Here is a 17,431-nt window from a genome sequence, read left to right as displayed (position 1 = left end):
CAACGTCCTTTGGTCTATCTTGCACATGTTTAAAAATGAACATTATAAATATCATTTTTGTAATTTTTTTACATTTTAGAGTAAAATTCTCATTTCCTCAACATGTCCATATCAGAATTTCAGTACATTGTTTGGAAATTTTAATATTTAAACATTTAAAACAAAATACTTAAATGCATTTCATACTATAAACACTTTTAGTAAATAAACATAAACGATTTTACATTGAAAAGTAAAAACAATAAAATTAATAAAGAAAAGGAATGTGTCCAACACTAATTTTCTCATCCTCCGCAACAATTTTCAATCATTGTTTAAATCCACAAGGAACTTACATTTTCAAGGCGTTTTCAACATTAGGGAAGACATTGGCCATGACACTCAAGATGGCTACCATGTAAGCAGTTCTTCTCATATGTTTCTGGATAAAAGTTAAAAGATTGCTCATCAACTTGTCTGCACGACTTTTTCATTGTCATTACCGATATATTGATATAAGTTTTGAGCCTACAGTTTGAAGTTACAGTCTGTATTTTTGATTATAATATAGTATATTAAGGTCTAAATGGACACTGTATGTGAAAATTTATCTAGCCCTCATGGTGCCTTTACAGTTAGCATAAAAGTTTAAAGTCACTCATCCTCCAACCGAATTCTCACTTACCGCTACATTTCAATACCTGTTGCGGTAATGAGATGAACTGTTTTGGTAATGAGAATTTGATTAGGAAGCATAATACAGATGCCTTTTTTACTTCCTGATTGTCATAACATGAGCGTTACCCTGAACATTTTCTCCAGTAGACCATTCTAACTTAGCTATTGCAAACCACCAGTAGAGGTCACTAATGTTCCGTCTTATCTGGCCTGACACTAAATCTAATTCCGTACACAGAATTAGATGTTAGACCACATAACCAGAGAGCTTTTTTCCATCTTTGATATATTTTATTGTAATATGCGATGTGTATTTGTTTACAGGCAGGTAGCTATTGAGGAAAGAAAGGCAGCAGCAAAAGCAAGGCTGTCAAAGTTTAGGGAGAACATTTACAGCAAGAATTACAACATTTAGAAAAACACACACACATACTCAACGACACAGACAGTTGTTCCAGCTGGAGTTACTTTCACATGATATTATTTGTGTACAGTCCATTCTATGGAATTGAACAAAAACTGGAATGGATATCATAATTTCATATTTGCTATTTCCAGTGGGAAAATACAGACAACACGTGATCTGACCAAAAAGTACCATGACAAAAAGAAAAAGCAATGGAGGAAAAAAAGTCAGCCAGATATTACAGCACTGACATATGCCTGACATATGGGCAAAACACAAAAAAAAACTACGTAAATGACTAAAAATAAAAGTTTGGTCTTAGTAGGCATACAATGCTGGATGGTGCATAAAGATAGAAAAGATTTCAGAGTTTCTGAGAGGTCTTTCTTTGACATTTGCTGAATGGTTTCCAATAGTCAAGTGAGCTGTTTTATTAATGAAGGTGCTATAGTCTACATGAAAGATTCTTTTGATATGCAAATGTTTGCATTGTAAATTGTCTTAAATAATATGAAATGTTCTTGAAAATCAACATTCTTTTCATAATGTAGCATTGTGTGTAAGTGTAAGCTAATCAGTCTTAAACCCTTGCTTAACTGTAAATGAACTGAACTGCTTAACTTTGATAAAAAAAATTGCATTTTTATCATATATTTGATGTCATATCACATTGCGGTAATGATACATTTTTGTGGACTTCATCTATAAAATGCTAATAAAATATGCAATAAAATGGAACAAATGTTCTGAAAATAATATTCATAGTAAGTTTAGACCTTAATCTTAAATCCTCAAAAGGAAATTTGTCGTTAAATGCATTTTGCAAATTTTCATACTGGATGTCCTCTGAATCAGGATTTTGTGAGAATGACCCGAGTAAGTGGGAGTGGAAGACAGAGAAAGAACGAGAGAAAAAGGAAAGTTTAGGGGAAATATATATATTGTGATTCGCCCCTGGGGTTAGGGGCGTGATCACTGTGACCCGGAAGGAGGAAGCACAGTAAAAGGAACCTTTTATTGGTTTAAAGGTCCTCCACCACACCCAGAATAAACTCAAAAGATCGTGCAACGAGAGCGCAACGCGCATGAGAGAGAGACAGATAGTGCACAAATGAAAGCGCTCGGGGGGAGAGAGAACGCTATTTAGTTACAGTTAAAGAAATTTAGAACAGCCATACTGAATGTCCTCTGAATCCGGATTTTGTGAGAATGACCCGAGTAAGTGGGAGTGGAAGAAAGAGAAAGAACAAGAGAGAAAGGAAAGTTTAGACACAGTGGGGTTTTAGAGTTCAGTAGTTTCTTTTAAATTTTAAATATAAGTCTGTGCAGCCTCAGCCCTCAGCTCCCCAGTGAAAATACTCTCTGAGTGAGGGCTGAGGCTCAGTTTATATGCCTGTCCCAGCTGGCTGTTTAATCAGTCCTGATGCAGACCAGCTGGGACAGACAGGGCTGAGCGTTCCTGCGTGGGGTGGACCCCCGGTTCCCCCGCCTCCTCACGCCACAATATACATTATGGATCAATTTTATGAGGTTATTTGAGTATTGACCTATATGTTAGAGATCGCGCAACGAGAGAGCAATGCGCATGAGAGAGAAACAGAGAGTGCACAAACGAAAGCGCTCGGGGAGAGAGAGAGAGAGCGCTATTTAGTTACAGCTAAAGAAATTTAGAACAGCCATTGAGTTATGTTTTTGTCACAATATAGCTGTCCATCAACATAAAGTTTGTCGCACAACATAAACTTTTGGCACAAAATTCACTCCATAATATACCCACTATAAAAACTTCCGTCTCACGAAAAACGAGTGCAATTAATCACAGCATTTTGGTAGGTTTAATTGGATTGCATTTTTTTATCGATTGACATCACTAGAAATTCTACATGTATAAATGTGTAAATATTCAGGTGTTTACAATGATGATAACAAATCACACAAGAAAAAAGTGTTTGACGAAAGTCAGAGTATACCAAACAAACAAATAGTCTTCTGCAATCGTCTTAAGAATGTCCAGCTTAAATGAACATTTGAGATACATCACACATTGATTACAAAATTGTGATGCACGAGCAAAAACAATTTTAGCAAAAGTTAATATGAACTCAATTATTTGGTCCACATCAATGCTAATGCTGTATTCACAGAGATGCTTACTGTTGAGGTTTGGGGTTCATGAATTTGTTAATCTGTGTCAAAGCGATAAAGTTTAGTTTTCTATTTTTTTTTTCGATTTTGAAGTGTTATTTAAAAAAAGAGACTTACTAATATCAAAGTGCCTTATCTTCCTCAGTCTGCAATGTTGTCTTTCTTTCTTTCTTGTTTTCTGTCACTCACTCACTCACACATTCTCTTGCTCTGTCTGCAGATTATCTGGTTGTATGATCACAGAGAAAGGCTGTTGTTCTCTGGCTTCAGCTCTAATTGCGAACCCCTCCCACCTGAAAGAGCTGGATCTGACCTACAACCACCCAGGAGAGTCCGGAGTGAAGCTGCTTTCTGACAGACTGGAGGATCCACACTGCAAACTGGAGAAACTCGAGTAGGTCTGAACTGATAATTATATTATCAACTTATTGTAAGATAAATATTGTTGTACATGTTGTACATTTTTGTCACTCTCGATATTGCCTGTTGTGCTCTTTCCTGTGTGTGCGCTGTGCCTCACAGGAATGCAAAGTGTTGAGAAAGTTACGGGTTAATTCTGTGAAACATTGCATTGTGGGACCTGTAGTAAATCTAGTTGTAGTCACCAGGTAAACATGGTGGAGCAGCATGTAACCTTCATTCTGTCATTCTGTCTTATTTTTGTTTACACAGCCACTGTTAATTGTTTTATGCCCAAGCTATCTGCACTGAATGCCAAGTACTTCACTGTAATTCTGTTTTGGCTCATCTTTCTGTTGGTAAAAAGAACCAAGGTTTAGTTTTAACTCCAGAACAGGTGAAAACTTCAGTGATGGAGAGCTGCCCTGAGCATCGAGTCAGGAGAAAAGTTACAAGATAAAAACTGATCCCCACTAACTTTATACACACTGAGAGTCAAGCACCCCAGCAACCAGCCCATGTCTTTATGGTAAAAATAATCAGTGACTGCAAAACCAGAATCCTTTCTGAACACATAGGGCCCTAACCTACACCCTGTGCAAGGTGGTCTTGATGCTTATTGCTATCTTACTCCCACCAACAGTATATTTTCATGCTCTTCACCTGTCTTGTTTAAACAGCAATGGTGATTTTGAATATATCTACGCGGATGAAAAACATTGGAAAAGTCCAGGCAGCTGTGCCATTTAAATAGCAATATGCCAAAGTCAGACCGCACCTGGCTCTTATAGGGAATGGCAAGTGACAGGGTGATTGGTTTATTTCACGATACATGGTGCACGGCTGACAGCTCACCTACGGATCACTAAAATAGAGCCCTTAATTTCTAAAGAGATCCGATTAATGTGATTGAGTTGGTTTGTTGGCTTTATTTTAAAATGTTGCCTTTGTTACATTTAACATTTTTGAAGTTTTCTAATGACCAGTGGCATAAAATAATTTTTAAATCATGATAAAATACTTTTTGCACAACAATTCCTTGAAAAATGTATGGTCCAATAAAAACAGTTGTTGTGACAGGAGTACACTCAGGTATGAATATGAATGCAAAAAACATACTTTAGTAAAGTTTAACCCTTTCCTGCAAGCCCACAAGAAACTGCCATTTTATCTTATTTAGAGAAGTTAATCTTCCGTTTTTAATCTGATTTTATGCAGTGTGCATTGCAGTTCCGTACTTTACCACATGAGGTCACTAATTTCCGCTCTCTCAAATGTTCGCTCGTTTTCACGCAAAGTATTTCTTTATAAATCAGTTTCTAAAAATCTCACACTGTGCTGATCTGTGTCTGTGTATGTGTGTGTGTGTGTGTGTGTGTGTGTGTTTAGAGTGGAACATGGAGGGAAGATCCGAATCAAACCTGGATTAAAAAAATGTAAGCTCTCTCTCTCTCTCACACACTACAAACAAACAATACACACACACACTCGCATACACACATACACACACACATACACTAAAACAAACACTACACACACACACACTACATACACCCAATACACACCCAAATACACATACAATACATACACTCAATACAAACACACTACATACACACATACACTGTATACAAACACTACACACGTACACTACGTACACACAATAAACACACACACAATACACACAAACACTACACACACTCAATTAACACTACACACACACGCACACTCTAAATTAACACCACACACACTAAATATAACACTACACACACACTAAACATAACACTACACACACTAAATATAACACTACACACTAAATATAACACTACACACACACTAAATATAACACTACACACACTAAACATTACACTACACACACACTAAATATAACACTACACACTAAATATAACACTACACACACTAAACATTACACTACACACACACACTAAATACACACACTAAATATAACACTGCACACACACTAAACATTACACTACACACACACACTAAATACACACACTAAATATAACACTACACACACACTAAATATAACACTACACACACACTAAATATAACACTACACACACTAAATATAACACTACACATTAGGGATGCAACGGTACAGTGTGGCCACGGTTCGGTTCGTATTGCGGTTGTTGGGCCACTGTATCGGTTCGGTTTCGATATATATCAATATTGTCTAGCTCCAACATGCAGCACGTTCAGAGCCAATTAATAAAGTCACAGATTAATTCAAATCACAATATCTATTATGGAAGGAGCACTTATTCTTACCATTAGTCAAAAACAGGTAACTGAATCACACTGTGCTTTATCTGCTGACTGTCTTTTACCTTGATTATCAAACTCAATGCTGAAGCCAAAATGTCCCGAACAGTGGATTTATAAGATGACGGCGCCTCTTCAAATATCCTTTTCTCCGTTTAGCGTTCACTGGCCCTGATCACGCAGCTGAGAAAGTTTTGTTTAATTAGTCCTCAAATCTTCAGCGTTTGCCTTCAGAGCTGATTTGCTCCTGGAAAATTCAGAAAACAGTCTGATTGGTTGTTGCACGGTTGTGGAGAAACACGGCGATAGAAGTAATATATAAAAAAAACTATCAACTATAAAATATAATATACTTAAAATCTGCACAGTAACTATAAGTTATTATTAGTTATATTTATATCTGACATTTATAAGGATTTAAATTTCTGTTCAGTACACAGACTTAATAACTGTAGCTTAATATAGCAGTTATAGGCAAGGGCGTAGGAGCGGGCTTGATATTGGGGGGGACACATTTGCGAATATGAACCAAAGCCCACCCTATAGTTTCCTAGAACAACATTTGTGGAATTATTTTTTATCACAAATAATCATTTTTTTCTGTATTTTGTTTATAATTAGTTACATCCAATAAAAGGTGATTTTACAGCCTAAACATGTTACTCCACATTACATTTACTGTTGTTAGAAAAAAATTATGCATGCAATGTCTGAATTATATACATAGTACAAAAACTGATCAGTTATCACCTAATATTTAAAATAATATAACAGTATTTGTTATTATTATTATGTATTGTATGTCAATTCTGTTGTATATTTACATTTTCTTTGGTTCCTGCGCTTTTAATCTTTTTTACTGAGAACACTTCTTTCTACTGAGAGAATGTAACTACGTTTCCTAGAGATTTTTGGCAGAAGTTAATATAAACGTCAGAACATGTGGTCTTACTGTGAACTACATATGAACAGAAGTCAGGTTAGATCAGTGTTTCTTAACCCTGTTCTTACATATTCTACTGCATATTAACACTGTTCTGCATATTCTACAGCTTCCTCTGTTTAAAGGCACTTTAATAAAGTAAGTGGTGGTATGATGCGTCTAATAAACTGCTGGATATACATAATGATTAATTTAGGCTCCACAGGGGGCTAAGAGATTTTAACAGGTAAACTCAATAAATGATTGTTTATTAGCTGATCAGTTGGATCTGATGGAAAACACAGTTTTAGGGCAGTGATGATCAGGGTTAAGAAACTGCTTTAAACTACCAACATTACCCAGTGTTGTACTAAATTCTGTCTATCCTCTACATCCAGCTTCTAGCTAACTGCAATCCTAAATTAATAAACAGTTTGAAAATGTAATAGTGATTAGCTGATCAGGTACAGGGCAAGTTGAACATTACGTAGATAGTTTTTTTTTTTCTTTAATCTTGACTCCCAATCAAGGTAATTCCAAAGTTAAGCTAGCTCACTAACACAGCTGCAGTTTATTAATCACAGTGGGGTTAAACTGTGTGCTGATTCAGAGACGTGTATTTTTAACCAGCTATCAGAAACATATCATCACAGTTTACATGATTAGATACCGTTACCTTTCTTTTAGAAAAAAAAAATCACCGTATATCCATATCTTAAAATCAGCTGCAGCCGATTCTGAGACCTCCACGCGCCGCAAAAACAGCAAGCTGATTGGCTGTTTCTCCTGAGAGGCGGAACTTAATTCCGAACCGGCTCCGTGATTGGTCCGGTCTGTCTCCTCATTAATAGCACAGCTGAGCTGAGCGAAACAATATCATTTTTGGGGGGGACAAATCCACCTGTTTCTAATATTGGGTGGGACATGTCACCCCCCATCCCCCCCGGTTCCTACGCCAATGGTTATAGGCATTCTGCTGTTTGAGAATTTTAACAGATGCTTATTCTCACTCAAATGCTGGAGTTTTAGAAACAAAAAATTAAAAGAGGAAAGCACTTGGACTGAACAGGAATTTATTTTATTTCACAAACATTTGAAATACACAGAAATATAAAGCTATATGTTAGCGTTCGTTTCTTATCACCAGGGCAGATTTATTAAAATATAAAATATATTAATTCATTAAATAAAATTCCGTCCAGCGCTCTAAAAAGCTGCAGGCGCACGTAGCGAAGTTTGGCAGCGCACACGGCGTGGGATTACCTCTGTTTTCTTAAAGAAAAATTGTTTTATAAAACTCAATATAAAAACACCACTGTCATATAATCAAGAGAGACATCAGGCAAAATGCACTTCACCCCTCTCTCTCTCTCTCTCTCTCTTTCTCTCTCTCTCTCTCTCTCTCTTTCACAGTGTGAAGCTGAATTCAGAGCGACACTACAAATAATATAAAACTAAAATAAGATGAGTGCGGAAAAGTTAATTAAATATTGTCAAATATAAATAATAGCTTGAGGTTTTGGTGAGCTATTTCCATGTTTTGAAACTGAAACTTTTATTACTATCAGGCTTTTTATTCAGAAAGCCTGTGGTTGTTTTCAATTAGTTTTTTTAATGAGTTTATATTTTATATTACTTATTTATTTTATTTATTTGTATTATTTTATTTATCAAAATAGTTTATATAAATAACTATATCATATATATATATATATATATATATATATATATATATATATATATATATATATATATATATATATATATTATTTTCCCCACATGATTCCCATGTTCTTAGTTGATTAATATTAATTTTATAATATCTTATTATTCTTATCATTTTACTTTATTTTCACTACTGTTGTTTTTTCTTCATAACATATAAATTCTTTACTTTTTATGATCTTTTTAAAATGTCCTATTTTTAATTTTTTACGTATATATTTTATTCGTCTAGAGTAAATGTCAGTTTTTATTTCTATTTTTTAAATATTTTTTATCTCTTTTAAACTGTAAATGCTCAGCTGCATTGTAAATGAGGATCCCCCTCCAGTGTAAATAATGGTTGATTGCTTGATTAATATTCAGTGTTGTAAACCCAGTTTTTACATAAACAATAAAGAGAATAGAGAATAAAATAACATTACTCTTCTCTTATATGAGCTGCTGGTGAATCTTCACAGTGTGACGGCGCAGTCCCCCAGCACGCGCTCAGCAGCCCCTCCCCCTGGCCATGGGCGGGGCATGTACAGCGGGAGAGCGTTTGTTCACTCTGTTAGTGCGCACCCAAATACCGCCGTCCATCCGGGTGTATCAAACCAAACAGACCAAACCGAACGATTCAATAAAATACAGAGAATCGTCGCATCCCTAATAAATACACTAAATATATCACTAAATATAACACTAAATATATCACTAAATATAACAACACTACACACTAAATATATCACTAAATATAACACTACACACTAAATATATCACTAAATATAACACTAAATATAACAACACTACACACTAAATATAACACTAAATATAACAACACTACACACTAAATATATCACTACACACACTAAATATAACCATACCTGTCAAGTCTCCCGTTTTGGCCGGGAAACTACCGTATTTTACTCCTCTTTCCCGCCGTCCTCCCGTATTAGTATTTTCCCGTAAATTTCCCGTATTATACTAAATATAGGCCACAGGCGACAATGCACTGACCGCTGTGTGTCTCTTAACCAATCGTGGTGCCGGTTCAAGGAGAAAGTCCCGCCTTTCAGGAGAAACAGCCAATCAGCTTGCTGGTTTTGCGGAGCGCAGTTTAGTGTGCGGGAAGCCCCGCCCCTCCCCTCGCTGTGAGTTCAGGCAGCTAGTCGGAGCAGCTGTCGTTAAAAATAATCTGGATATACGGAGATTTTTCTAAAAGAAAGGTAATTAACCATGTAAACTGTGATGAGATTGTTTCTGATAGCTGGTTAAAAAGACTCTTCTCTGAATCAAAACATAAATTAAACCCATTGTGTGTTTAATAAAATACAGCTTGTGACTCAGTTAGCTTAACTTTAGAATTAGCTAGATAGATATTCAGGGTTTGAGAAAAATCTACATACATATATATATATATATATATATATATATATATAAAATGCCCTGCCCTGATGTGCCTGATCAGCCAAAACCTATAATTTCCAAACTCTATTAGTTCAGGGCTAGTTTTAGGGTTTGTTAGAATTTGTTTAAATCTCAAGTATTGTGGTAATGTATTATAATGTAATGTAATGTATTATTTAGAAGGGGTAGAAGAGATGGTTGAGCTGGAGAGAGAGAGAAAATGTGGAGAGGGCTGAAATTAACTGAACTGATCAGGAGTGGACTGAACGATAGAAAGAAGTATTAATGAAAGATTATTAATTGTGTAGGCCCCTTAGGACTATTATTTACTTATGGAATATATCTGATCCATGTCCTTTTTGTAAATTTGTGCACCCTTCAATTTCAATTTTAAATCTATTAAATAAATAAAAAATATATATATATATATATTATTTTTTTTCCCCCTCGTTTGGGCTGTTGGGGCGGCGGAAAAAATCCCTTATTTTTAAGTCCAAAACTTGACAGGTATGAATATAACACTACACACTAAATATAACACTACACACACTAAATATAACACTAAATATAACACTACACACACTAAATATAACACTACACACTAAATATATCACTAAATATAACACTACACACTAAATATAACACTACACACTAAATATATCACTAAATATAACACTACACACTAAATATAACACTACACACTAAATATATCACTAAATATAACACTACACACTAAATATAACACTAAATATAACACTACACACATTAAATATATCACTACACACACTAAATATAACACTAAATATAACAACACTACACACTAAATATATCACTACACACACACTAAATATAACACTACACACTAAATATAACACTAAATATAACAACACTACACACTAAATATAACACTAAATATAACACTACACACTAAATATAACACTAAATATAACAACACTACACACTAAATATATCACTACACACACTAAATATAACACTACACACACTGAATATAACACTACACACACACACACTAAATATAACACTACACACACTAAATATATCACTACACACACTAAATATAACACTACACACACACTAAATATATCACTAAACACTAAATACACTCTGTGTGTGTTCTTGTGTTCAGACGGCTGTGATTTCACTCTGGATCTGAACACAGCGCAGTGTAATCTCTCTCTGAGTGAGGAGAACAGGAGGGTGGAGGGTAGAGAGGAGCTGCAGTCGTATCCTGATCATCCAGAGAGATTTGATTGGTATCCGCAGGTTCTGAGTAGAGAGAGAGTTACTGGTGTTACTGGACGCTGTTACTGGGAGGCTGAGTGGAGCGGAGGAGGAGGAGGAGAAGCTGAAGTAGCTCTGAGTTATAAAACCATCAGCAGGAAAGGATCAGGATTAGACTGTTGGTTTGGAGGAAATATAAACTCCTGGAGTCTGATCTGCTCTGATAACAGTTACTCTGTTCATCACAATAATAACAGCACTGAACTCTCTACTCCTCCCTCCGGCTGTAGGAGAGTAGGAGTGTATGTGGACTGTCCCTCCGGCACTCTGTCCTTCTACAGAGTCTCCTCTGATACACCCTCACACACACACACACCCTCACACACTTACACACACTTACACACATTCTACACCACCTTCACTCAGCCCCTCTATGCAGGGTTTTGGGTTGGTTATGGCTCCTCAGTGCGTCTGTGTAAGATAGAATAACCCTGTGTGTAACAGAGATTCGATGTGTGTGTGTGTGTGTGTGTGTGTAGGAGGGAAAATGTGTGTATAAATATAACTTTGTTAATATTTTATACAGATGATTTTGTATTTTTTTCCAGAACTTTTATTTTAATTACTGTTATCTTTATTCACTACTGTTATCACTTATTCTGTACTTATTGATAATTATTGTTTTATTTTATTGTAAATTAGGTTCATATTAATAAAGCTAAATAAATGAAGAAAGGTGAAGAGGAGTCTGATGTTTTTTTGTGTGTTTTGCTAAATGAAATTTAGATTTAAAAAAGTGTCTACTGGAATTAATGTCACAATTGGTGCTCTAACAGCGGCACTGACCTTTCCATAGTAATTAGTAAGTGCTATTTGTTGGGGTAGTTTAAAGTAGGGCTGGACCTGAATATTCGGGTATTGGGATATTCACTCGTTGAGTAGGTATTCGGTTTTTAATTTTGGTATTGGGATATTCGGGGTTTTTTTTCCTTTCCAGAGCTCCACCTCACTCTAACATTTCTGTTCAGGTTAGTGGGGGTATAAGAGAGGCAAAATTCAGAGAAGCTCAGCTGTTTGAAAGCATTTCAAATTGAGTGTAGAAAAGACAAAGGCAGTGTGCCAAATATGTGATATTTAACTAGCATATCATGGTGGCACATCAAGCTCGAGGAACTATCTAAATGCAGTAAGTATTATTTCTTGATGGTGTAAAAAAAACAAGATTATTCCTGCTAGCAAACTTATCTTAATAGTGTCTGCCATGTATTGCCATGATTAAGCTGCTTCTGTCTGACATTAAAAGTAATGTTATACATGATAAAAAAAACTTGCAGGCACTTCAAAACTGATTTATATAATAAAATGTAAGGGGTAATGTGGCAACAGTAGGGGCTAAATCACTTACAAAAGCCTAGACTACAAGAATGATGTCTGAATGAATGTCCTCTAATCTAATATAATTTAACATGGTTTAAAAATTTTAAATAATTTCTAAAGAAACAAACTATTTTATATTGAGCTTATAGCCCAAGTGCAAAAACACAAAATCAGTAATAGGGCTATGCACTGCACAATCATTAAACCCAAATAGACCAAGAACAGTAACATCATTTACAATGACCTTCCTCTACTCTAATGTAATTAACAGTGTTTAACAATATAAAATACTTTCTGAACAAACTTTTTTTTGTTGTTTTTAGGCAAATAGAAATTCACTGGGCCGGCTTGCGTAGTAGCGGCGCTCCTGGTTTGCGTATGCAGCAGAGAAGCCGTGGTGTGGGGCAGCAGAAATTCCGGGGTGAAAACTAAAAATAAATCTGGGGTGAAAACGTCTCATTGGTCAGAGCGTGCAGTGCAGTCCGAGCACGCAGCACAACATAAGGAGATATAATGCACTCCATATATTCAGGACTGAAGTGGAATAAATGATACTGTACAGATATAATCTGTCTCTAGTAGATATTTAATGAGAAATAAGAACAGTGTGAGTTTTAAAAAAAAAAACAGACGCCTTTTACAGACCATTTTCTTGAGCCCGTCCCGGCCGAGGAAAGGGGTGGGAATTTTTTTTTTTTTTCGAGGCCGGGGGTCCGTGGAAAATTTTGTGTTGGATTAAGGGAGCCGTGAGTGAATTTTTTTCGTACTTTTATCCGTTTTTAATCCGTCTCTAAGTCTCTTACACTCTTGCCTTTAAAATGTTTGCCGGAGAGCACAACATTATGATGTTATTTTAGTTTTAATTCAGTATTGTGTATGGCATTACTCTATTTGATGTAATACTCTAAGATAATTACTTACATAGCATATTGATGTTGCAGCATCTCAAACTCTAATATGTATAAAATTAGATGCTGTTCTCTTTAAAGGATTAAAATCAGTGTCAGCTGTTACCTGGACATCCTACTGCAGTGTGGGTGGAGAGGCTTTCTCTGAAGTTTAAATTAAGTTTTTTTCCCCATTTTCTTCCCAATTTACACAACCAATTAACCAACCCACTCATTGAGACTCCTCCCCCTATCACTAGTGATGCTCCAACACCAGGAGGGTGAAGAAGACGAGCACACGCCTCCTCCTGATGCATCATTGCCGAGTAGCATCACAGCGCTAACGCTCGGAGGAAAGCGCAGCGACTCGGTTCATCAGGACACTTGGAGAAGCTGTTCACTCTCTACTCCACTTAATCATTTGTTTAAAACAGACATAAAATGTCTATAAAAAGTTTTGGGGGACATTAAATGTTTTTATTTATATTCACAAAAATACTGATTTTAAAATGAAGTTCAGGAGAGCGTGATTTAATTTTTTATTCAGTAAATTGTTTTATTCTCTATATTTTTTAATCTATAGTTGCAGATTTAATTAAATATTTTTAATATTATTTTTATTAAAATTCATATTTTCAGTAATGTTTCCTATCAAATATGAAACCTTTTTATGTAATGCTTGAATAGATATCCTCAAGATTTAGGCAGAAAATTGACAAAAAAAAAGCTGGCTAATCAAGCTAACCTAAACTACCCTTTTAGAGTAAATCCCATCCTGTTTAGATTATGTAGGATATATTATATTTTTGTCTGTAGGATTGACTGGCTTTCTAAATGAGTATAGTGGCCAGTGTTGGGAGTAACGGCGTTACTAACGCCGTTACTTTTTTCAGTAATGAGTAATCTAACTAATTACTCTGACTGTAACTATAACGCCGTTACCATTTCCAACACCACGTTACTTTAGCCGCTCTATGAACTTTTTTTTTTTTTTACTTCGCTTTGCCCTGGTTAACCCCTCCTCTTTCCGGTAAACTTGAGCTTCTGGTCGCTGTGCCTGTGGGTTGGCGTGGTGAAGTGAGGCCATCATTTTCGTGTTTAATTTATTTATAAGCGCTGTAGTACAGCGGAGTTGTACAGCGGGCGGTGTTGTGCCGAGCGCGCGGCACCTGGTCCGTGGCGTTAGTTCTTGTGTAAAGCGCTCGCACTATCCGCAAAATACGACAGAAAACACAGAGAAACTGCAGAACTATGTATGGGACTACAATATGAGCGCCAGGCAGATGAAAGAGAAACAGGAGATACAGTGTGTGAGAACCTTTACCTGTGAGTAGCTCATACCAGAACAAGCAAATCTCTCTCTCTCTCTCTCTCTCTCTCTCTCACGTTTCTTGATCTCTCTGATGAGATGTGTAAAAACTAATAAAAACTAGCAAGCCCACCCTAAAAACATACTGAACTAACTGAAAAAAACTTACTGAAAAATAAAAACAAAATCAAATTAAACTATAATAAAAATGAAATATGTAATCACGTAGCTCTGGGCGCACGTGAACGCCTCCGCGTTTGACTTGCAGCACTGTGTGTGGCTGTTCTTAAAAATCATTTAAATTAAATAATAGTTCTATGCTTTTATGTTACAGTGTTAATTAACATTAATTATTTCGCTCATTCAAACAGCCTGAAAAAAGATGTATTGGGTCGGGCTCGGGCTCATAATGACAGTTCATGGTTCGGGTTGAGTCGGGCTCGGGCAGAACGTGCACGCTTTGGGCTCTATTCTCTTTTGGTGAAGCTGTTATATTAATACCATTTTAACGGTCGTTAGATTGTTGTTTTTGTCCATTATTTTGTTTTGTTTATATATACATATTTCCTTTGAGTGTGGCTTGGTTTGTTTAATTTCATCCCCAGACGCGTTTTTCCGTTTTTTTCAGTATTACAAGTTTTAGTAATTTTCTTTGGTTGTGTGGAGAATTTCGCTTTATTTTTTTGAAATTCGTTAGATTATATTTTTGTTAACATTTTGGGTTTATTTTCGTTTGTTATTTTTCTAATAGTAAATGCATAATTGATTTTTTTTTTGACGGGCGAATAATAAAAAGTAACGCCATAGTTACTTTTACTGGTAACTAATTACTTTTATAATGGAGTAACTCCGTTAGTTACTTTTTTGGAGAAGTAACGAGTAACTATAACTAATTACTTTTTCAAAGTAACGTGCCCAACACTGGCAGGATCTCACTCGCCTCAGTTAAGATCAGTGTTAATGATTTAATAATAAGAAAGAAACTCCTAACTAAGACAAAATGGTTTCTTGTGGGCTTGCAGTAAAGAGTTAAACTTTACTAAAGTATGTTTTTTTGCATTTATATTAATACCTGAGTGTACTCCTGTCACAACAACTGTTTTTATTGGACCATACATTTTTCAAGGAATTATTGTGCAAAAATTATTTTATCATGATTTAAAAATAATTTTATGCCACTGGTCATTAGAAAACTTCAAAAATGTTAAATGAAGCCAAAAAACCAAGTCAATCACGTTAATGTGATCTCTTTAGAAATTAAGGGCTCTCTTTTAGTGATCCGTAGGTGAGCTGTGCAGCTCTCCATCACTGAAGTTTTCCACCTGTTCTGGAGTAAAACCTAAACCTTGGTTATTTTTACCAACAGAAAGATGAGCCAAAACAGAATTACAGCAAAGTACTTGGCATTCAGTGCAGATAGCTTGAGCATAAACAATTAACCGTGGCTGTTTAAACAAAAATAAGACAGAATGACAGAATGAAGGTTATATGCTGATCCACCATGTTTACCTGGTGACTACAACTAGATTTACTACAGGTCCCACAATGCAATGTGTCACAGCATTAACCCCTAACTTTCTCAACACTTTGCTTTCCTGTGAGGCACAGCGCACACACAGGAAAGAGCACAACAGGCAATATCGAGAGTGACAAATATGTACAACATGTACAACAATATTTACCTTACAATAAGTTGATAACATAATTATTAGTTCAGACCTACCCGAGTTTCTCCAGTTTGCAGTGTTGATCCTCCAGTCTGGCAGAAAGCAGCTTCATTCCTGACTCTCCTGGGTGGTTGTAGGTCAGATCCAGCTCTTTCAGGTGGGAGGGGTTTGAAATTAGAGCTGAAGCCAGAGAACAACAGCCTTTATCTGTGATCATACAACCAGATAATCTGCAGACAGAGCAAGAGAATGTGTGAGTGAGTGACAGAAAACAAGAAAGAAAGACAACATAGCAGACTGAGGAAGATAATGCACTTTGATATTAGTCTCTTTTTTTACAAAATAACACTACAAAATCTGAAAAAATATCTATAGAAAACTAAAGTTTCTTAACACAGTTGACACAGATTAACAAATTCATGAAACCCAAACCTCAAAAGTAAGCATTTCTGTGAATACGGCATTAGCACTGATGTGGACCAAAGAATTGAGCTCATATTAACTTTTGCTAAAATTGTTTTTGCTCGTGCATCACAATTTTGTAATCAATGTGTGATATATCTCAAATGGTCATTCAAGTTGGAGATTCTTAAGACGATTGCAGAAGACTTGTATTTGTTTGTTATACTCTGACTTTCGTTAAACACTTTCTTATGTGTGATTTGTTATCCTCAGAGGTGGAAAAAGTACTGAAAAATTGTAATTAAGTTAAAGTACCTTTATGTTGCTAAAATTCTATTCAAGTAAAAGTACCCAATTTAAAATGTACTTTGAGTAAAAGTTACATAGTTACTTTAAATTGTTTGATGTAAAAAAAATACAAATCATAAATTAAATAATTATTAAGTGAAATAATTTGGATCTTTCAGTCAGTATTTGTTCAGACCACCCCATAAAACATTTTTAAAAACAAGTGGCATTTTTTCAGTCATAAAAGTAACTATAAGATCTGGGAATTAACGACCTGTTCCCCCGTGAAATCCTTGACGGACGCAGAAAACCCATGAGGAAAGAACTCATAAA

The 17,431-nt window shown here is 35.6% G+C and overlaps 4 protein-coding genes across 31 annotated transcripts in view; 3 read left to right on the top strand and 1 right to left on the bottom strand.

Moving 5' to 3' along the window:
- LOC111188496 (NACHT, LRR and PYD domains-containing protein 12) overlaps positions 1–11,912 on the top strand; it is a 233,180-nt gene extending 221,268 nt beyond the window's left edge. For 7 of the 28 annotated variants that reach the window (XM_049476928.1, XM_049476926.1, XM_049476938.1 and 4 more), the window contains 3 exons: positions 3,429–3,602; positions 4,997–5,043; positions 11,074–11,907. In XM_049476928.1, coding sequence (XP_049332885.1) covers positions 3,429–3,602; positions 4,997–5,043; positions 11,074–11,657 — 805 coding nt within the window. In that variant the 3' untranslated portion in view covers positions 11,658–11,907. Of the gene's footprint in view, positions 1–3,428; positions 3,603–4,996; positions 5,044–11,073 lie in introns of all 28 variants that reach the window. The other 21 variants (XM_049476930.1, XM_049476929.1, XM_049476949.1 and 18 more) reach the window with 10 other exon arrangements.
- LOC125801188 (general transcription factor II-I repeat domain-containing protein 2A-like) overlaps positions 1–17,431 on the top strand; it is a 173,610-nt gene that overhangs the window by 48,988 nt on the left and 107,191 nt on the right. The gene's annotated exons all lie outside the window — the stretch shown is intronic.
- The window catches only part of LOC125801198 (zinc finger protein 585A-like), a 171,059-nt gene that overhangs the window by 59,473 nt on the left and 94,155 nt on the right, over positions 1–17,431 (bottom strand). The window lies entirely within an intron of this gene.
- Positions 1–17,431, top strand: part of LOC125801238 (uncharacterized) — a 151,099-nt gene that overhangs the window by 87,497 nt on the left and 46,171 nt on the right. The window lies entirely within an intron of this gene.

This window comes from Astyanax mexicanus, chromosome 4 (genome assembly GCF_023375975.1).
Source record: "Astyanax mexicanus isolate ESR-SI-001 chromosome 4, AstMex3_surface, whole genome shotgun sequence".
NCBI classification, from domain to species: Eukaryota; Metazoa; Chordata; class Actinopteri; order Characiformes; family Acestrorhamphidae; genus Astyanax; species Astyanax mexicanus.
The sequence above is the reverse complement of the archived record's forward strand: the minus strand, read 5'-3'. Positions and strand labels throughout refer to the sequence as shown.